This window comes from Myotis davidii, unplaced genomic scaffold (genome assembly GCF_000327345.1).
Source record: "Myotis davidii unplaced genomic scaffold, ASM32734v1 scaffold44, whole genome shotgun sequence".
In the NCBI taxonomy this organism is placed as follows: Eukaryota; Metazoa; Chordata; class Mammalia; order Chiroptera; family Vespertilionidae; genus Myotis; species Myotis davidii.
The window spans coordinates 17,544,752-17,562,277 of NW_006299705.1; the positions used below are offsets into that span (position 1 = coordinate 17,544,752).

At 40.3% G+C, this 17,526-nt stretch overlaps 1 protein-coding gene across 4 annotated transcripts in view; it reads left to right on the forward strand.

Annotated features, from left to right (window-relative positions):
- The first annotated feature begins 280 nt into the window (after positions 1-280).
- CAST (calpastatin) overlaps positions 281-17,526 on the forward strand; it is a 110,780-nt gene continuing 93,534 nt past the window's right edge. For 3 of the 4 annotated variants that reach the window (XM_006775549.2, XM_006775550.2, XM_006775551.2), the window contains exons 1-2: positions 281-423; positions 15,606-15,668. In XM_006775549.2, coding sequence (XP_006775612.1) covers positions 394-423; positions 15,606-15,668 — 93 coding nt within the window. In that variant the 5' untranslated portion in view covers positions 281-393. The remainder of the gene's footprint in view (positions 424-15,605; positions 15,669-17,526) is intronic. The other variant, XM_006775552.2, reaches the window with a different exon arrangement.

The following is a 17,526-nucleotide window of genomic DNA, read 5'->3' on the forward strand; positions in this document are numbered from 1 at the left end:
CGAGTGAAATGCTATGAGGATGAAAGACACCAACGTTCATTCGGGACCCCCTGCTCCGCCCCAGGGTGGGTGGGGTCGTTCAACTGGACCGCAGGCTCGGGTCTTCCGCGTAAAGTCGGGGCTGCCGGGCGTGGCCGCAGGGCGTGGCTGCCGGGAGGAATAACACCTCGCGCCGACCAGCCCGGACCCAGGTGGGGCGGGGCCAGCCTGATGGGGGCGGGGCCTGTGTCCGGCCCAGCCCAGGTGCCCGCCCACCTGACAGCTGCGGGACTCACTGAGCTCTGTGCCAGCCAGGCCCAGAGCAGGTGGAGTGGAGCCCAGCGCCTTCAGCACCGCACCCTGAGTTCTCGCTGGGTCCTGCGTCGAGTTGCTCAGAGCAAACCGGTTATCACCATGGCATTCGCTAGCTGGTGGTACAAGACGGTAAATAGAAGCGGACGTCCTGGGCAGGACCGGGAAGGGAAGGGGAGGGAAGGTGTTCGCTTTGCCTTTCTGGGCGTGCGGACGAGGTATTGTCCGGGGTTTGGCGGGGAAGGGGTGGAGGCCGGGTGCGACCTCCGCTCGTGTCTTCAGGCTAGGCTCCGGGAGAGGCCCGGGCTCACCCTGCCGTGGTATGTGGGAGCGCGCCCGGACGTGCAAGTCCGTGTGAGCAGATGCACCGGGCTCAGCTCGTGCTCAGAACTTGAATGAAACAGGAATTTTTAAAGCTGGAGGAATTCCGCCCCAGGATGGGGATTCCTGGATGAACTCGGACTCAGCTCTGGAGAGCTAATATCTTGTGTTCGTTTTTAACCCATGAGTAAAGCTTAAGACAGGAATGTTGTTGGCCGTGCATTCTCCAACGCAAAGGAGAGGCAGCTGGGATGGAGGCATGGAGAAAACCCCAGACTCCAAGGAGCAGAAGCAACTGAGTGTGGTTAAGACCCTTGTGCGGAAGGTGAAGGGTAGCGCTGCTCTGTACTTTATGAGGGACAAAGATGTTCCATTTGTTTAGTGTTTTGAATGCCAGGCCAACCGATTAGGTGTGATATCCAGTCAAGCTGGCATTTGTAATGTGTAGGAACTAGGAGGCATGATTTAACATTAGATTACATTACTTATGTATACCAGTCTCTGCCAGCATGTGGTATTGTTAAAAAAAAAAAAGCAAGGATGTTGTAATCAGACCCTCTTTAGAAAGCAGTCTTGTGTTGGAATTAGTAAACCCTCTCTTACTAGCCAGTGACCATATACTGAACATCTAATGTGCCAGGCAAAGTGCTAGCCTCCAGGTACACAGTGGAAAACAGGACAGGCCTCTTGTTCTCAGTGGGCAATGAGACAACTTTTTTGAACCTGTTTCCATATCTATAAAATGGGGGTGATAATAGGCACCACGTAAGGGACTCATTAGATTCACGAATCAAAGTTCCGTGGGCATATACTTTTAAAATATTGGGAATTCCACTTTCCCTTGAGATATTTCTTCATGAATGTTTTCCCATTATGTATTCTGGGCTTTTAAAAGCTTGCTTTGAGTCATTATTGTCCTGAGGTTATCAAAATGCACCACATGAAGTCTGCAAATATGGATGTCAGTGGTTCAGAGCTGATATCAGAATCCTTCCAAACTGGTGGTTCTCTAAAGGAAATTGTGGGGAACATTTGGATGAAAGTAGTTTAAATCTATGCTTTTCACTCTTACTTTTAAGAGCAGGGTGACATTTTGTTGAAACCTCTCTTAGAATCCAATTTTGGAAGTATAGTATTAGAGAAATTGTTTGCTAGTAGGAAGGTCCTAAAGTCAGCAATATGCCTGTGGCCAAACTTTGACTTTTCCTAAACCAGTGCTGTCCAGTGGAAACATAGTGAGCCACCTATGTCATTTTAAATTTTCCAGTAGCCACATAAACAAAAGAAACAGATAAAGTTAGTAGCATATTTTATTTAGCCCACTATATCTCAAACATTATTTTAACATGTAATCACTGTATAAGTCATTTATTTTATATCTTCTTTTTCATATTAATTCTTCAAAATCCAGTTCACACCTGCCACACAATTCAAGTGCTCAGTAGGCATGAGTGACTAATGGCTAAAGATGTGGACAGTACAGCTTAGGTTCCTAACCAGTTTTGTATGGTGATTGTGAGGGGGTGATCAAAGGCCATTTGAGAATTATATGCAAGTTAAGGGCCATTTTTCCACAAAAGAATATACACATACACACCCAACAGCCCAACAGTAAATCTCCAAAAGGTCCATGGAGCCCATTTATAACATATATACATACATAATATATATGCATGTATGTATATATAATAATATATACTTTTATAAAATATATTGATATATAATAGCATGGCTTTTGGTAAATCTCATAACAAATATCTTTAGTGGGATCCTTTAAATACTGAAAAAAATTGTGACTGACCTAACTTTAAAAATTTAGGCAGAATATAATTAATTAAAAGAAATATCTGTCATGTGTTTGTTTAAAATAATGCCACATTTCTCTTAAACATTGCAATGTATATTTCCACATTGAATGACATCAATATCATTGATCTTCTGAAGTTAGAGTTATAAAGTTAAAGAACATCTGATGAGCATCGTAATGATGAAGAGTAAATTTGGTTTACACCAGTAATTACATTCCTGAGTCCTAAGTTGACTTGATTAGTCCATATTAATTAAAGGTGTTCCTTAGCCTAATTAGACCCGTGGGCCCCGTGGCGGCATGATCAAGGAGCCGAGTCATTTGGGAGGCCCATCCTTGCAGCCAGCCTGGGAAGAGTGTCTGTCACAAGCCTTCCATGGCTGGACAGACCACGTGGCTGCAGTGATGCTTAGGAGTAGGAATGCAAATTACAGTGTCTGCAAAAAGGGCACAGGCTTCAGGTGGAGAGAGAATGGAGGTCAGACACTTCAGTGTTTTGGTTGACAGTTTACGAGTTACATTGCCTCCCATTGCAGATAAGACTTTTAAACTAAGAGTGATATCTCATGATGGTGTTCTTTAATCAGTTTTGACACTTCCCCAAAAGTTAATTATATTCTACAAGTGCTTTTTAAAGAATGATATAGCTTGCTGGGGGTGTAGAAGTGGGTGGTCATTTGAGATTCTTAGGTGTATGAATAATTGGTTTTGAGTAGGTTGTTTCAGTGGAATACAAGACTTCTCTGAGCAGCCCATTTCTATTCTCTCTTTTCCTTGAGGTTTTTTTGTTTTTGTTTTAATTGTGGTAAAATACACATAACATACAATTTACAACTTTAGCCATTTTTAAGTGTAAAGTTCAGTGAAATGAAGTATATTCATATTCTTATGATGTCATCACCACCATCTATCTCCAGAACTCTTCTTATCTTGAAAAAATTGAGACTCTATACCCATTAAACAATACATCCCAATTTGCTTTACAAACACGAATTCAAATATAAAGCATTGTATTTAAGTATCTATGTTCTTTACCATTTTCCTTTTTTTATTCTATTGTAAGGACATTTAAGATGATATTGATATATATGAATTTTGTTTATTCATTCATCTGAGAATGAACACTTAGGTTGCTTCCATTTTTAAAGGAACCACCTTACTGTTTTCCAAAGTGGTTGTACCATTTTACATTCCTACCATCAGTACACAGAGGGTCCAACTTCTTCACATACTCACCAATACTTGGCCCACTGCCTTCTGACTTTTAAGGTTTGCAATCTTATTGAATATGCCTTGTATGTGACAGTCAATTTTTCTTGCTGCTTTCAATATTCTGTCTTTGTCTTTCAACAGTTTGATTGTAATGTGGATTTATTTGAGTTCATCCTACTTGAAGTTTGTTGAGTTTCTTTTTTTTTAATATATATTTTATTGAGTTTTTACAGAGAGGAAGGGAGAGGGATAGAGAGTTAGAAACATCGATGAGAGAGAAACATCGATCAGCTGCCTCCTGCACACCCCCCACTGGGATGTGCCCACAACAGAGGTACATGCCCTTGACCGGAATCAAACCTGGGACCCTTCAGTCCGCAGGCCAACGCTCTATCCACTGAGCCAAACCGGTTAGTGTGAGTTTCTTGTTTATATTCATATCTTTCATCAAATATGGGAAGTTTTAGGCCATTATTCTTTAAATAATCACTGCTTCTTTTTCTCTCCCTCTTCTTGTGGGACTTCCACCAAAGATCCGTTAAGTTCTGTCCACTTTTCTGTAGTCATTTTTCTTTCTGTACCTCAGATTTAATCATTTCAATTGTCCTATATATAGGTTATTATTATATTTCTTCTGCTTCCTCAAATCTTCCTTTGAAAATCCCTCTAGTGAATTTTTCATTTAAGTTATTGTATTTCTCTGCTCTAGAATTCCTTTTTACTTTCTTTGTAATCTGTCTTTTTACTGATGTTGCTTCTTTTACATACTTTTTTTTTTTTACTTTCTCTACTCACTGATTTTTAAAAATAAATATACCTCTCACATTAGCATTCTCAATGAGTTTGGGGTTTTTTAATTAAAGTAAAATGGGTGAGTAGGGAAATACATAGTCTTGATAAGAGGACTCTAAAATTTTCAAAAGTTTTTACCACTGAAGAAGAGAGAATAACATAATGAATTCCTCATGTACCAATCCCCTGACTTCAATAATTATCAACATTGTAACATTATGCCAGTCTTGCTTTATCTATCCAACTTCCAGCCCCACCAATATACACACACACACACATACACATACCCTTCCAAAGTATTTTAAAGTGTGGGAATTGCACATTTAAGTGTCATCGCTGTGACCAACTCAGTATAGATTGTTTGGAAAATGAATTCTCTTTACCCTGTGTACTTCATTTTCTTAGGTATAATATGGAATTGTGAGACTAATATAATACACAGTCATGAGACAAAGTCGTAAACATAAACTTATCAGATGAACCTAGTTCCTTTGTTCTTATAAAAAATAAAATTTCTGTTCTAATACAGCCATTAACTTTTGCTTGCATCTCATATTCATTTTACTGTCTCATAATTCGCCACAATCAGATTAGTGCCAAAGAAAAAGAAGGGAGTGAAATAGCTTTTATTGTATTCTTAAAATGAGCCAGGAAGTGGGCCAGGTTCCTCATTAACTCAGCCAATTTCATAAATATCCCATAAATATCCCTGGGGGTAGGTTAGCTCCATTTTACAAAGGAACACACACACCCACACCCACACCCACACACACGCACACACACACACACACACACACTCACACACACTCACACACACACACGTTAAATTACTTGGTCCTAAGGTCACATATCCTTTCAGATCCATGCTCTTTCTGTCCTATTAGAGTTTGTCAGGAAAAGGAATTCAGGGGATTGGTTACTCAGGTTATAGAAGAGGCTGGGCAGCCAACTGGAGTGGGTGAGGCAACCCAGAGATTAGAAGTTGCAGGAAGCTGCTACAATTCCTAGGCTGGAAAGACAAAGGGAAGAGCTGGATCACCCTGCAGAAGCTGGAACCACCATTGGCTTGTCCTTCAGGAGACCCTACTGCAGAGGCTCCCAGAGGCAGAGAGGAAGGGAAATACTGCCCACCCACCACCTCCGGTCTCTTGCTGGTGCCTCCCACTGGCCAAACCTAGGCTGAGGCCATCCATCTTGGGAGCCAGCAAACATCCCTGCTGCACCAACAGGGCAGGCTCAGGGTGGCCCAGAACTCCACTAGGAAGACTGTGTTAAAGCAAAACCAGCGTTACATCTTGGTCCTCCTTGTTTGCTGAACAATCCTGTTTTAGCAAGCAAAATACATAGAATAGATTTGAAGGGTTTTGGTAGGAAATATCAAATTTGCACATTGTCTCTAATTTTTCTATATATATACTAGAGGCCCGTGCACAAAATTCATACACGGGGTGGGGGGGCGGGAGGGGGAGGTGACGGGCCTCAGCCCAGCCTGCACCTTCTCCAATCTGGGACCCTTTGGGGGATGTCCAACTGCCGGTTTAGGCCCAATCCCTAAATCGGCAGTCCAACATCACTGTTGCAATATGGAACTGCTGGCTCCTAACCGCTCACCTGCCAGCCTGCCTGATCACCCCTAACCAATCTGCCTGCCTGATCCCCCCTAACCCCTCTGCCTGCCTGCCTGATCGCCCCTAACCACCTCTGCCTCAGCCCCCGCCATCATGGCTTTGTCCGGAAGGATGTCCAGAAGATGTCTCCGCTTGTAGCTCGCTGCCCCACCCTCCTGTGTGTAGATATATAGATATAGATATATAGATATATTCTAGTAGCCCTGCACACGAATCCGTGCACCAATAACTCACCAGTAGCTCCCTGTTGACCTCCAGTAGCTCTCCTCCGCCTGCTGCCCTACCCTCCTGTAGCTACCCCCATACCCCCCATAGCTCGCTGCCCTGCCCCCTCCTGTAGCTCTATAGCTACCCCCATCCCCCCCATAGCTCGCTGCCCTGTCCCCTCCTGTAGCTCTCCACCGCCCGCTTGTAGCTCGCTGCCCCACCCTCCTGCTGATCCATGATCTGGTCGTTACGCAGTTGCTATGCTTCACAGCATAACAACCATTTGCATATTACGCCTTTATTATGTAGGATATTAGTTTTTTGTTCTTTTATCTAGTTTATGGACCTGAAAAGAACAAAAGTGCTTCACAGGGAACATTTATTGAAAAGTATTCATTCAATTAAGATTTAGTTGTCATACCCCCACCATGGAAAAAAAAAAGAATATAATTACCATGTGGTTAGGAAGGCAGAATACACATTTATGAAGTAATCAGTAAGCAAGAAAGTCTACAATAAAGTGCTAATTAGTTTGCTTTACTAAGAAAATAGAGACTTATGTGCAGACATGAAGATATGATGTGCCATGTGTAGGGCAAGGCTAAGAGTTAGTCAGGAAACGCTGGTGTGAACACAAGGCCCTGAGCCATCAAAGCTCACCCAGGAGGCCCAGAGCTGCCCCAGCCTGCCTGACCAGGACAAGCCCCCCATGGAGGCTGACTCAGTGGGTGATTTGAGGAGCAGAAACCTCCACTTCCTGTCATGGTGCCACAAATCTCCCTGCAAAACCAGTGGTTTCCAATCCTAGCTGCATATTAGGAATTTCAGAAACTATACTCATGTCCAGGCCCCACCCTGAGCAAACTAGCTCCAAGTCCCAGTGCTCCAGTGTGTTTCCAAGCCTGCCCAGGGCCATGTGGCCCTCTCTGAGGGGTCGAAGCCCTGCTGACCGAAGGCTTTCTGATCCTTAGGAGGCCCCGGAACAAGCCTTCCTCAGTAGGTGCAGTGGTGGTGCCACGGGAGCTGAGCTTTGTGCACAGGGAAAGTCCAGAGGGCACCAAGATAACATTTTATTGCTTCGCGGTTTTGGTACAGTGGGCGCTGGACATGCAAATACTGATCTCTGTGGCCTTGTCTCCAAATTGAAGACAGAAAAAAATTTTAAAACAACTTTAAAAAAATATATAATTCACAAACCATAAATTCACCCATTAAAACATACAATTTAATAATTTTAATGTACTCATAGGGTGGTACAACCATCGCCTCAATTTAATTTTAGAATATTTTTGTCACCTCCTAAAAGAAACTATGTTATTATTATTTTTTAAATAAAGCAAAGACATTTCAGTGTTGGGTGCTCTTTCACAGCTGGCCTTGGACTTGGAAAAGCTCATTTGTTTCTGCCGTCTCTCCTCGTTCACATGTGTAGAAGTTCGTTGATTGTGTCTTAATCAGTGCAAGGCATGCCCTTGTGTGTGTCCGTGCACGGTGCCATAGGGAGGGTGCCCAAATGCTGGAAGGTCCTCAGCTGGGTGGGAGCACGGGCTCCAAGTCTTACTGCTCCTGGCTCTTGTTATTTCCTGACGGGTTCAGGGTTTGATTTGCTAGGGAAGACAGTTTTAGCATATAAATGCTACCTCCTAGAATGAGGATAAAGACAGCTGTACTTCCCTAATATGTGGTGATGCCAGGGGCTGGAAATCGTTTGGAAAATTATTCGTCCTTGAGGGAGGAAAGGAAAGCCCTTTATTTGATTTGTTTCCCTGCTTCTGAACGCCTGTCTTTGGTGGCCTGGTCTTCCCCGTGAAATTTTCTGTGCTTTAGGGCTGGCCTCCTGCTCTACCCGTCTTTGGCCTCATCTCCAGCTGCTACTACAGGATGAAATGTGCAAGTATTGTGTGTCTGATTAATTTTATAAAACAAACCAATCTTGGAAAAGAAGGGTTTTGTTTTGCTTTTGTTGTAGTTGTTGTTTTTGGTGCTGATTTTCATTTCAGAGCATTGGATTGAGACTTTTTTTTTTTTTTGTTAATCCTCACCTGAGGATATTTTTTCCATTGAATTTTAGAGAGAGTGGGAGGTGAAAGGTTCGGGGTTGGATCAGGGTCACACAGAATGGACTCAAGCATCAGTGTAATCAGAATGATATTTATTCACGGCACCTGGACTGATTTCGAGAAAGAAACCAGTGGCAAATGGGGAGGGAGCAGGCTTTTTATGTGCTCAGGGAGAGCTGCAGATGGGGCTTCGGCTTGACACACATATCAGGACCGTGCCCCTGGTCTAGTTTTACAGTCTTGCCCTTTTGTCCTTTTGCTGGTGCCAGACGTCCTTCCTCTGGGGGGCTGTGCAAGAATTGTGGTCTTCAGGAATTTCTGTAAAATAAACCACTCAAGGGGAGCATGTTTGTGCAAGGCTTAGGCTTGCAGAACAAGCTTTCTTTTGTTAGCCCCTGCTAAGTTAGCCCTGTTTCTTGATTAACCCTTTCAGAAGGGAGGGGAAGCAACAGAGGGAAACATTGAGGTGAGAGAGACCCATGGATTGGTTTCCTCCCGCCTGCACCCCAACCGGCAACTGAGGTACATGCTCTTGACCTGAATTGAACCCGTGATTCTACAGTCTGGGGACCAACGCTCTAACCACTGAACAATGCAGCTAGGGCTGGATTCAGACTTTCTGGATGTGAATCTCAAGAGCTTAGCTAGCTTTTAACTAGATGCAACGTAGCCCAGCCTCTGACCATAGACTGTAATCCTGACATGTGGTGTGACCAGGGAAGACCTCACCTTTCAGATTCTCTATTTTTTTCTCCATTTTATTTATCTATCTATTTATTTCTTTATTTATTTTAAGTCTTTATTGTTGGAAGTTTTATATGTCTCCTTTTTCCCCCAGTTGACCTCTCCCTGCCTGCTCCCCCGTCCTGCCCCAGGACATGCCCCCACCCTCCTATTGCCTGTGCCCATTGGTCATGCTCATATGCATGGATACAAGTCCTTTGGTTGATCTCTTACCACCCCTCCCCCTCCCTCGCCTGCCTTCCCTCTGGGGTTTGATGGTCTATTTGATGCTCTATGTCTCTGGATCTATTTTTGTTCATCAGTTTATGTTGTTCATTATATTCCACAAATGAGTGAGATCATGTGATTTATCTTTCTCCAACTGGCTTATTTTGCTTAGCATAATGCTATCCAGGTCCATCTATGATATTGCAAATGGTAAGAGTTCTTTCTTTTTTTTTTTTTTTTACAGCAGCATAGTATTATATTGTGTAGATGTACCACAGTTTTTTTATCCACTCATCTGCTGTTGGGCACTTAAGCTGTTTCCAAATCTTAGCTCTTGTAAATTGTGCTGCTATGAACATAGGGGTGCACATGTCCTTTCTGATTGGCGTTTCTGATTTCTTGGGATATAGTCCTAGAAGTGGGATCACTTGGTCAAATGGGAGTTCCATTTTTAGTCTTCTGAGGTAGCTCCATGCTGTTCTCCACAGTGGCTGCACCAGTCTGCATTCCCACCAGCAGTGCAGAAGGGTTCCTTTTTCTCTGTAAATGTTGGAGATTAAACCTTTATCGGAGATAACCTTGGCAAATATGTTCTCCCATGCAGTGGGCTTTCTTATTTTGTTCATGGTTTCTTTTGCTGTGCAGAAGCTTTTTATTTTGATGTAGTTGCATTTGGTTATTTTCTCCTTAGTTTCCATTGTCCTAGGAGCTGTATCGGTAAAGATATTGCTACAACATATGTCTGATATTTTGCTGCCTATGGAATCTTCAGAGATTTTTATGGTTTCCCATGTTACGTTTGAGTCCTTTAACCACATGATCATATCAATTGATTCAGAAAAAGCATTTGACAAAATTCAACACCCTTTTTTGATAAAAACTCTCAACAAAGTGGGAATAAAGGAACCATACCTTAACATAATAAAAGCCTTTATTTTTGTGTATGGTGTAAGTTGGTGGTCTAGTTTCCTTTTTTTTTTTTTTTTTGCATCTATCTGTCCAATTTCCCCAACACCATTTATTGAAGAGATTGTCTTGACTCCATTGTATGCTCTTGCCTCCTTTGTCAAATATTAATTGACCATAATGGCTTGGGTTGATTTCTGGATTCTCTAATCTATTCCATTGATCTATATGTCTGTTCTTGTGCTAGTACCAGGCAGTTTTGAGAACAGTGGCTTTGTAGTATAGCTTGATATCTGGTACTGTAATCCCTTCAACTTTGTTCTTCTTTCTCAGAATTGCTATGGCTATTTAGAGTCTTTTTTTATTCCATATAAATTTTTGAAGAGTTTATTCTAGCTCTGTGAAATATGCCCTTGGTATTTTAATGGGATTGCATTGAATCTATAGATTGCTTTGGGTAGTATGGACATTTTAATGATGTTGTTTCTAGCAATCCATGAACATGGTATATTCTTCCACTTGTTTATATCTTTCTCTATCTCTTTTTTCAATGTTCTGTAGTCTTCTGCATACAGGTCTTTTACCTCCTTAACATTAAAAAGATCACACACCATGACCAAGTGGGGTTTATTCCGGGGATGCAATGATGGTACAATATCTGCAAATCAGTAAATGTGATACTTCACATAAACAAATTGAAAGACAAAAACCACATGATCATATTAATTGATGCAGAAAAAGCATTTGACAAAATTCAACACCCTTTTTTTGATAAAAAAAAAAAAACTCTCAGCAAAGTGGGAATAAAGGGACCATACCTTAACATAATAAAAGCCTTATATGACAAACCTATAGCCTACATAATACTCAATAGGCAAATACTAAGACCATTTCCCCTAAGAACACGCACAAGACAGGCATGCCCACTTTCACCATTCCTGTTCGACATAGTATTGGAAGTGCTAGCCATAGCGATCAGACAAGAAGAAGAAATAAAAGCTATCCAAATTTGAAAAGAAAAAATAAAACTGTCATTATTTGTAGATGACATGAATTGTACATAGAAAACCCTAAAGACTCCAAAGAAAAACTTCTAGATTTAATAAATGAATTTGGCAAATAGCATGATACAAAATTAACACTCAGAAATCTTTGGCATTTTTATACACCAAAATGAGCTCATAGAAAGAGAAACTAAAAAAAAATCCCATTAACCATTGCAACAAAAAAATTAAGAAACCTAGGAATAGACAGATCCTCTATTCTTTTTTAGTAGATGCTTAGTACATGTTAGTTTCTTTTTCCTCATGGAAAACTGCTTGGATTTTTCGGGTTTGTGGTTCGATTCTCTTCCCTGACCTCTCTCTCCTTCCCTTCTCATGCTCATCACCTCTCCCCATCTCACCAGCCTCACATACTAGTAGCAGACAAAGTTTTCTCTCTTTGTTCTTAGAAAGTCTTCCTGCAGATTCCTAAACTGGATAAGATTTGACATATTTCCCAAATATTTCATTTCACCATCTCAACTATGTCAAAAGTGCTCAATTATTCCTTGAATTAAAACATTAGGCACTTTGACACTCTCTCAGTAAAAAGATATAATTGATTTTATGTCATTAATTGAATGCTGAGTGTTGAATGAGCCTCAGAAAAGGGTCAGGGCAATGGTTCATTCAGAAAGTTGCTATTTACTGGAAATTGAATGGCACTAATAATTCTTGTTAATTCTCTTAAAGTGATGATGGTGGAGTTATATGGGAAAAGTCCTCAATTTAAGGAGATGCATGGTGAAATATTTAGGGGTAAAGTTTCAGGATATTTCCAATTTACTTTCAAATATAGGTACATATACAAACATAGATAAATAGATTTATGTATCTGTCTATAATATATGACAGATACATAGATCTGCATTAATAGTTGTTGAATCTAAGTGGTGGGAATATTGGCACTTAGTGTATTCTTTCAACCTTTTGTATGTTACCAAAATCTATATATAAAAGGCTAATATGCTAAGTCCCTCCGACCGTCCGACCGGTCACTATGACACGCACTGACCACCAGGGAGCAGATGCTCAGCACAGGAGCTGACGTGACACGCACTGGTCACTTACAAAGAAATGTCACTGCAGACCTGGCACCAAAAAAGTAACATTCAGCTTCCGCCAAGTGGGACACAGACCCCACCACCACCCCGGAGCGACACCCCACCAAATCACAGCCAATGCTGCTGAGACCCTATGGCGCAAAATGCGGCCCACAGCCCAGCCCATCCTGGAAAAGGCCGCTGTGGGCACCAGGTAATGACATTACGTAGCAACACTTAGCTTCTTCTCCCTAGCAACTAGCCTCCTTCGAGTTTCTTCAGCCCAGGAACACGACTTGCTTTATAGCCAGGTGCAAACATTTTACAGTTTGACCAAATGTCTGTTAAGCATTTTCTCGTGCCTCATCTCATTTGATCCCCACAGAAGTCCTAGCTTCTTCTCCCTAGCAACTAGCCTCCTTGGAGTTTCTTCAGCCCAGGAACACGACTTGCTTTATAGCCAGGTGCAAACATTTTACAGTTTGACCAAATGTCTGTTAAGCATTTTCTCGTGCCTCATCTCATTTGATCCCCACAGAAGTCCTGGAGTAGGTAGATAGGAGACTCAGTAGAATTGTATTTTCTTTTCATTAGCCAGAAAGTGGAGATTTAGAAAGTTTCACTGCGCAGAATATAGTCAAACACTGCTGCAGTTAAATATTTTACCCTTTGTTCTCTCTGTGTGATCTACAATAATAATCTGCCTTGTGTTGATACTTACTGCTGTGTTGCTGACAATTACCTGAAAGAGAAGTTGGGGTGCTTCACTGGGCTGGAAAAAGTTTAGTAAATCAGAAAGCAGCTCTAATTAAGCAAGTTTGTTCTATGTATGTATATAATAGGCTAAGTTGACTCAGGCACGTGCGATACATATAAAGCTCTGGCTGCGCCAATCGCATGGGTGTGTTTCAATCTGTCATTGTTGATCGTGAATTTCGTTGACACTATTATATTATAGAGAAAGGGCAAATAGTGATATTAGAATATTTCCTCTGATTAACTTCTTTTCAATGTGCATGAACCCGTGCACTGGGCCTCTAGTTTTATAACAAAAAGCTAGGTTAAAAAGTAGAAAATGGAAAAATACCATACGTACAGTTCCTAAAATTTTTGCCACTTGTTTATGTGATTTTTATTTGTCATTATGCTTTTAAATATTATAAAAAAGCTTCCTATTGAGAGCAAATATTTCTTTTTAAATGACAAAATACCAATTCTTAAAATCCATAAGTTTTATAAGTTGTCATTATAACAACATTTAAAAAATATTTGTTATATATATATATTTAGAACCAACATTATTTTGAATAATTTTGAGCATTTCAATGAAAGCATGTAACTGATATTATTGCTTAATCTGGAGAACTGCAACTTTAAAACACCATCAGGAAACGACTTTTTAAAAATTTCTAAAGAAAAATATCTGAATACCAATAGAGAGAAAAAAGCTATACATTTACTGTGGAGTAATAAGTCATAACATATATTTGCTACATGAGTAGAAAGCAGATTGAGCCCTTGTGGAGAACATGGAACCTTGCACTGACTAGAGCAAACTGCCTCTTTATTTGTAAAATGGAATAATAATACCTCCTGGCAAGTAAATGAGATGCTCTAGGCAGTGTGTTCAGTAAAATAGTGGATACTGTTGTGTTATTACCTATATCTAATCTGACAAAGACATGGAATTGGAGATCATAAATGCATGTGATATCATGGCTCTAAATGACCAGTTCTGGAAGGAGACAGACTGAGTAAATTTCAATCTGTCCCTCTCGAATTCTGTCTCCAAGTGCCGAAGAATTCTTCCCCCTCGTCTGGCCTTTAGGAATCTTTATTCTAAAACTTACCAATTCCCACCATGGTGCATATGGGCTTTTAAATGGTGTTTTCCCCCCAAGATTTATTAACTACTCACTACTGATTGCTCTCAACTGTGGACAAGCAAACTCCTGACTAGGACTTGTGGGTAAGACAAGCCCTGTGTACAGGGCTTCATTCACAAGCTATGCAGCAGCCTGCTTTTCTGTGGATTCCACTCACCAGCTCATGAGAGCTTGTCATATGGGGAAGAACTTTCCATTCATGAAAGTGATTTCTTCATAGTCTTTCATACAAAAATGCCCATGTGTTGGGCATTCCTTGGCCTTTTTTTTTTAATTTTACTAAAATATTTGTTGATATGATGTAAGGGAATAGTATTCTATCTTGTTTGTATAATGACAAACAACAGATTTTAAGTCAGAAGACATGGGTTTTCCCCTTTGTTAGATGCTGTCCTTGTGAAAAACACAGCAATTGACTCTTATTCTTAGTATTTTATCCACAAAGTCATATGAGCTTCTTTTATTGTCAAATAAGAATGCATATGAAAGTGCCATGTAAATAATAAAGAATGGTATAATTATTATTACTATTGCAACTCTTCTTAATATGACTAATTTCAATTACCTACATATCATGTTATGATTCTGCTCTAGGGAATGTAATAGAATTTTAAATTTTGGTTGAACTGAAGGTAATTGTGATTGAACCCAATGATGAGCTTTTTTTAAAAAAAAAATTTAGGCCTCCTTTTCTCACTTTATTGAACATCCCACAGTGTGCAAAAATGAAATAATTCTTTGTACTCTTTTTTCAGAAATATGCAATTTTCAGTTCTCAAAAAAATCAATAAACTTTATAGCTTATTTTACCTTAGCATCAAAACAAATGAGCCTGTAAGCTACTTGAAACTTTTATGTACCACATACAAATACTTGCATTCACCCCCAGTGTTCTAGTGAGAAAAATAATTCTGTTTCTGGATATTATGAACTTTTAAAGCCATAGTGAGTGGAAGTTGCAGGTGTGGTCTTGCCACTTCAGGGTTTCTCTCTCTGAACTGGTGAATACTTAGAAGAGCTGTAGGGAATTTTAAGAGCCATCGAAGTGATGGTTGACTGGGAAGACCTGGTCCTCCCTCCTGTCCATGTTGACTGAGGCTCAGGTATGGCTTTACCCTCAGCGTGACCCTCAGACATCTCATCTCCCTCAGGAACCAGACATCTCCCACACTGCAATTTGTCGTTTTGTAGGAGATGAGATGCCACCTTAGCATTGTTATCAGTCTGTGTCTGGTTAATTACAGACTGACTTTCTACACCCCAAATGCATGTCTGTAGTTCTCTTGAGTTTTGAAACCACCCACATCAGTGGGTATAGAATTATCAGCATTCCCAGGAGGAGGATTAAAGGGGTCCTTGTTCTTAACAGTCTATATATTTAGCCCTTTGGGATTAAAGTCACTATTATCTTGTATCACCTCCCTCTGTTAAACATTATCTTGTTGTTGTTTTTTACAGCATGTCTATGAAAAAGACAGTGGATCGCCTTCCAGGTCAGGAGAAAAGAAAGGAGCAGATGAGGTAATTTCCACAATACTGGGTTTTCATTTTCTCTTGCTTTTAAATTGTGAATTCTTCCTTGAAAGAAATAATGAGGTAGCAAAGAGTTTCTAGTGCTATATTGCCAAATTTAGTTTTAACTAAATTGAATTCAAGAATATAAATGGAAATCATTAAAAAATAAAATGCTTGCCCTGGCTTGTGTTGCTCATTGGTTAGAGTGTTGGCCCACACCCCAAAAGGTCGCAGGTTCGATTCCCAGTCAAGGGCACGTACCTAGGTTATGGGTTCACGACTACCAGTGGATGTGTCTCTCTCACATCCATGTTTCTCTCTCTCTTTCTCCCTCTCCCTCCCTCCGTCCCTTCACTCTCTCTGAAAAGCAGTGGGGAAAAAATATCCTCATGTGAGAATTAACAATAAAGTAAATGCTCCTGGAGAAAGAACCTTTAGAAAAAGAACTAAATTATTTAGGGTATTTTTCCCATAGGAATTGGTGAATCTTAAATGTTCTGTTAATGTGAACATGGTAGATTGAGAAGGGGAAACCAAATGCTGCAGCGGAAAAGGAAATCTTTTTATTTTATTTTATTTTTCAGTTATAGTTTACATTCTGAAAACTATATAGTTTGCATTCTGAAAATAATGCAATATTATTTTGCATTAGTTTCAGGTGTACAGCATGGTGGTGAGACCATTATATATATTTTACAAAGTGATCCCCCCAATATTTCAAGTACCCACCTGGCACCATACATAATCAATACAATATTATTGACTATATTCCTTATGCTGTACTTCACATCCTAGTGACTATTTTGTAGCTGCCAATCGGTACTTCTCAATCCTTTCACCTTTTTCACGCAGCCCCCAAATCCCCTCCCCTCTGCAGCCATCAGTCTGTTCCCTGTATCTGAGTCTGTTTCCATTTTGTTTGTTTATATTGTTCTTTAGGTTTCATGTGAGGAAATCTTTTTAAAATTAGAGTGCACTGTGAAAGGAGGACAGTGATGGCCTGGATTAACCAGTCATTCAAGTTCCTAAACAAAAGGAAGAGAGAAAGAACTATTTTTACTTGGAGGATTCTGTGGAAGTGCTAGTAAAACCAAACCTCCTCACTTTGAGATGGGTTTTCTGTGAGCCTGTGATGTCTCCTTTCAGTGACGATGCGCCATTGTGTGCACCATCAGCACTGGCCTGCTGCTCCATGGGAAGGTCATGAGAGAGTGCTGCCCTTCAAAGGGCACTGGACTTGCCTCCCTTTTGCTGCTTTTTACCTTTTAAACCTCAATAGGTGTACTCACCTTCATTCAATAGAAATTGTTTCATTCCAACTTGCTAAATAGCTCCTGAAAAGGATGTGTGAAGTTAGAAAAGCACAAAGCGATCATTTTATTTTTCTCTATTTTATCAACATGTTTATAGAAAGTTTGCTCCTCTTTCTGTTTATTTTCTGCACTTTTGAAATACTCAATATATTCCGTATGTAAGGAGGACATAATGGCTAGAACCAGCCAGGAATTATATGCACTAAGGTTTACTCCTTTGCTTTCTACTACCCATGAGAATATAATTTAGGTTATTTCTTACTAAGATAATTTGCAGTAAATTTTTGTAACCATGGAAGGCAAATGTTTTTTGAAAGAGAAAAAGTAAAATTTTATTAAGCTTTTTACCTGCTTCTTGGTTAAATTATTAAAAAATAAATTTTCATATGAAGACCACATTTTTTCTCTTTACAAGCATGAAAATTTATATAATATTATTCAGTTCCCTTATTAATCTTACTCTTAAAATATATTCCTAGATAAGTTTTCTATGAAAAAATGTTCTTTTTTAAAAAATTGATTTTAAAAAGGGAGGAAGAGGGAGAAGAAGG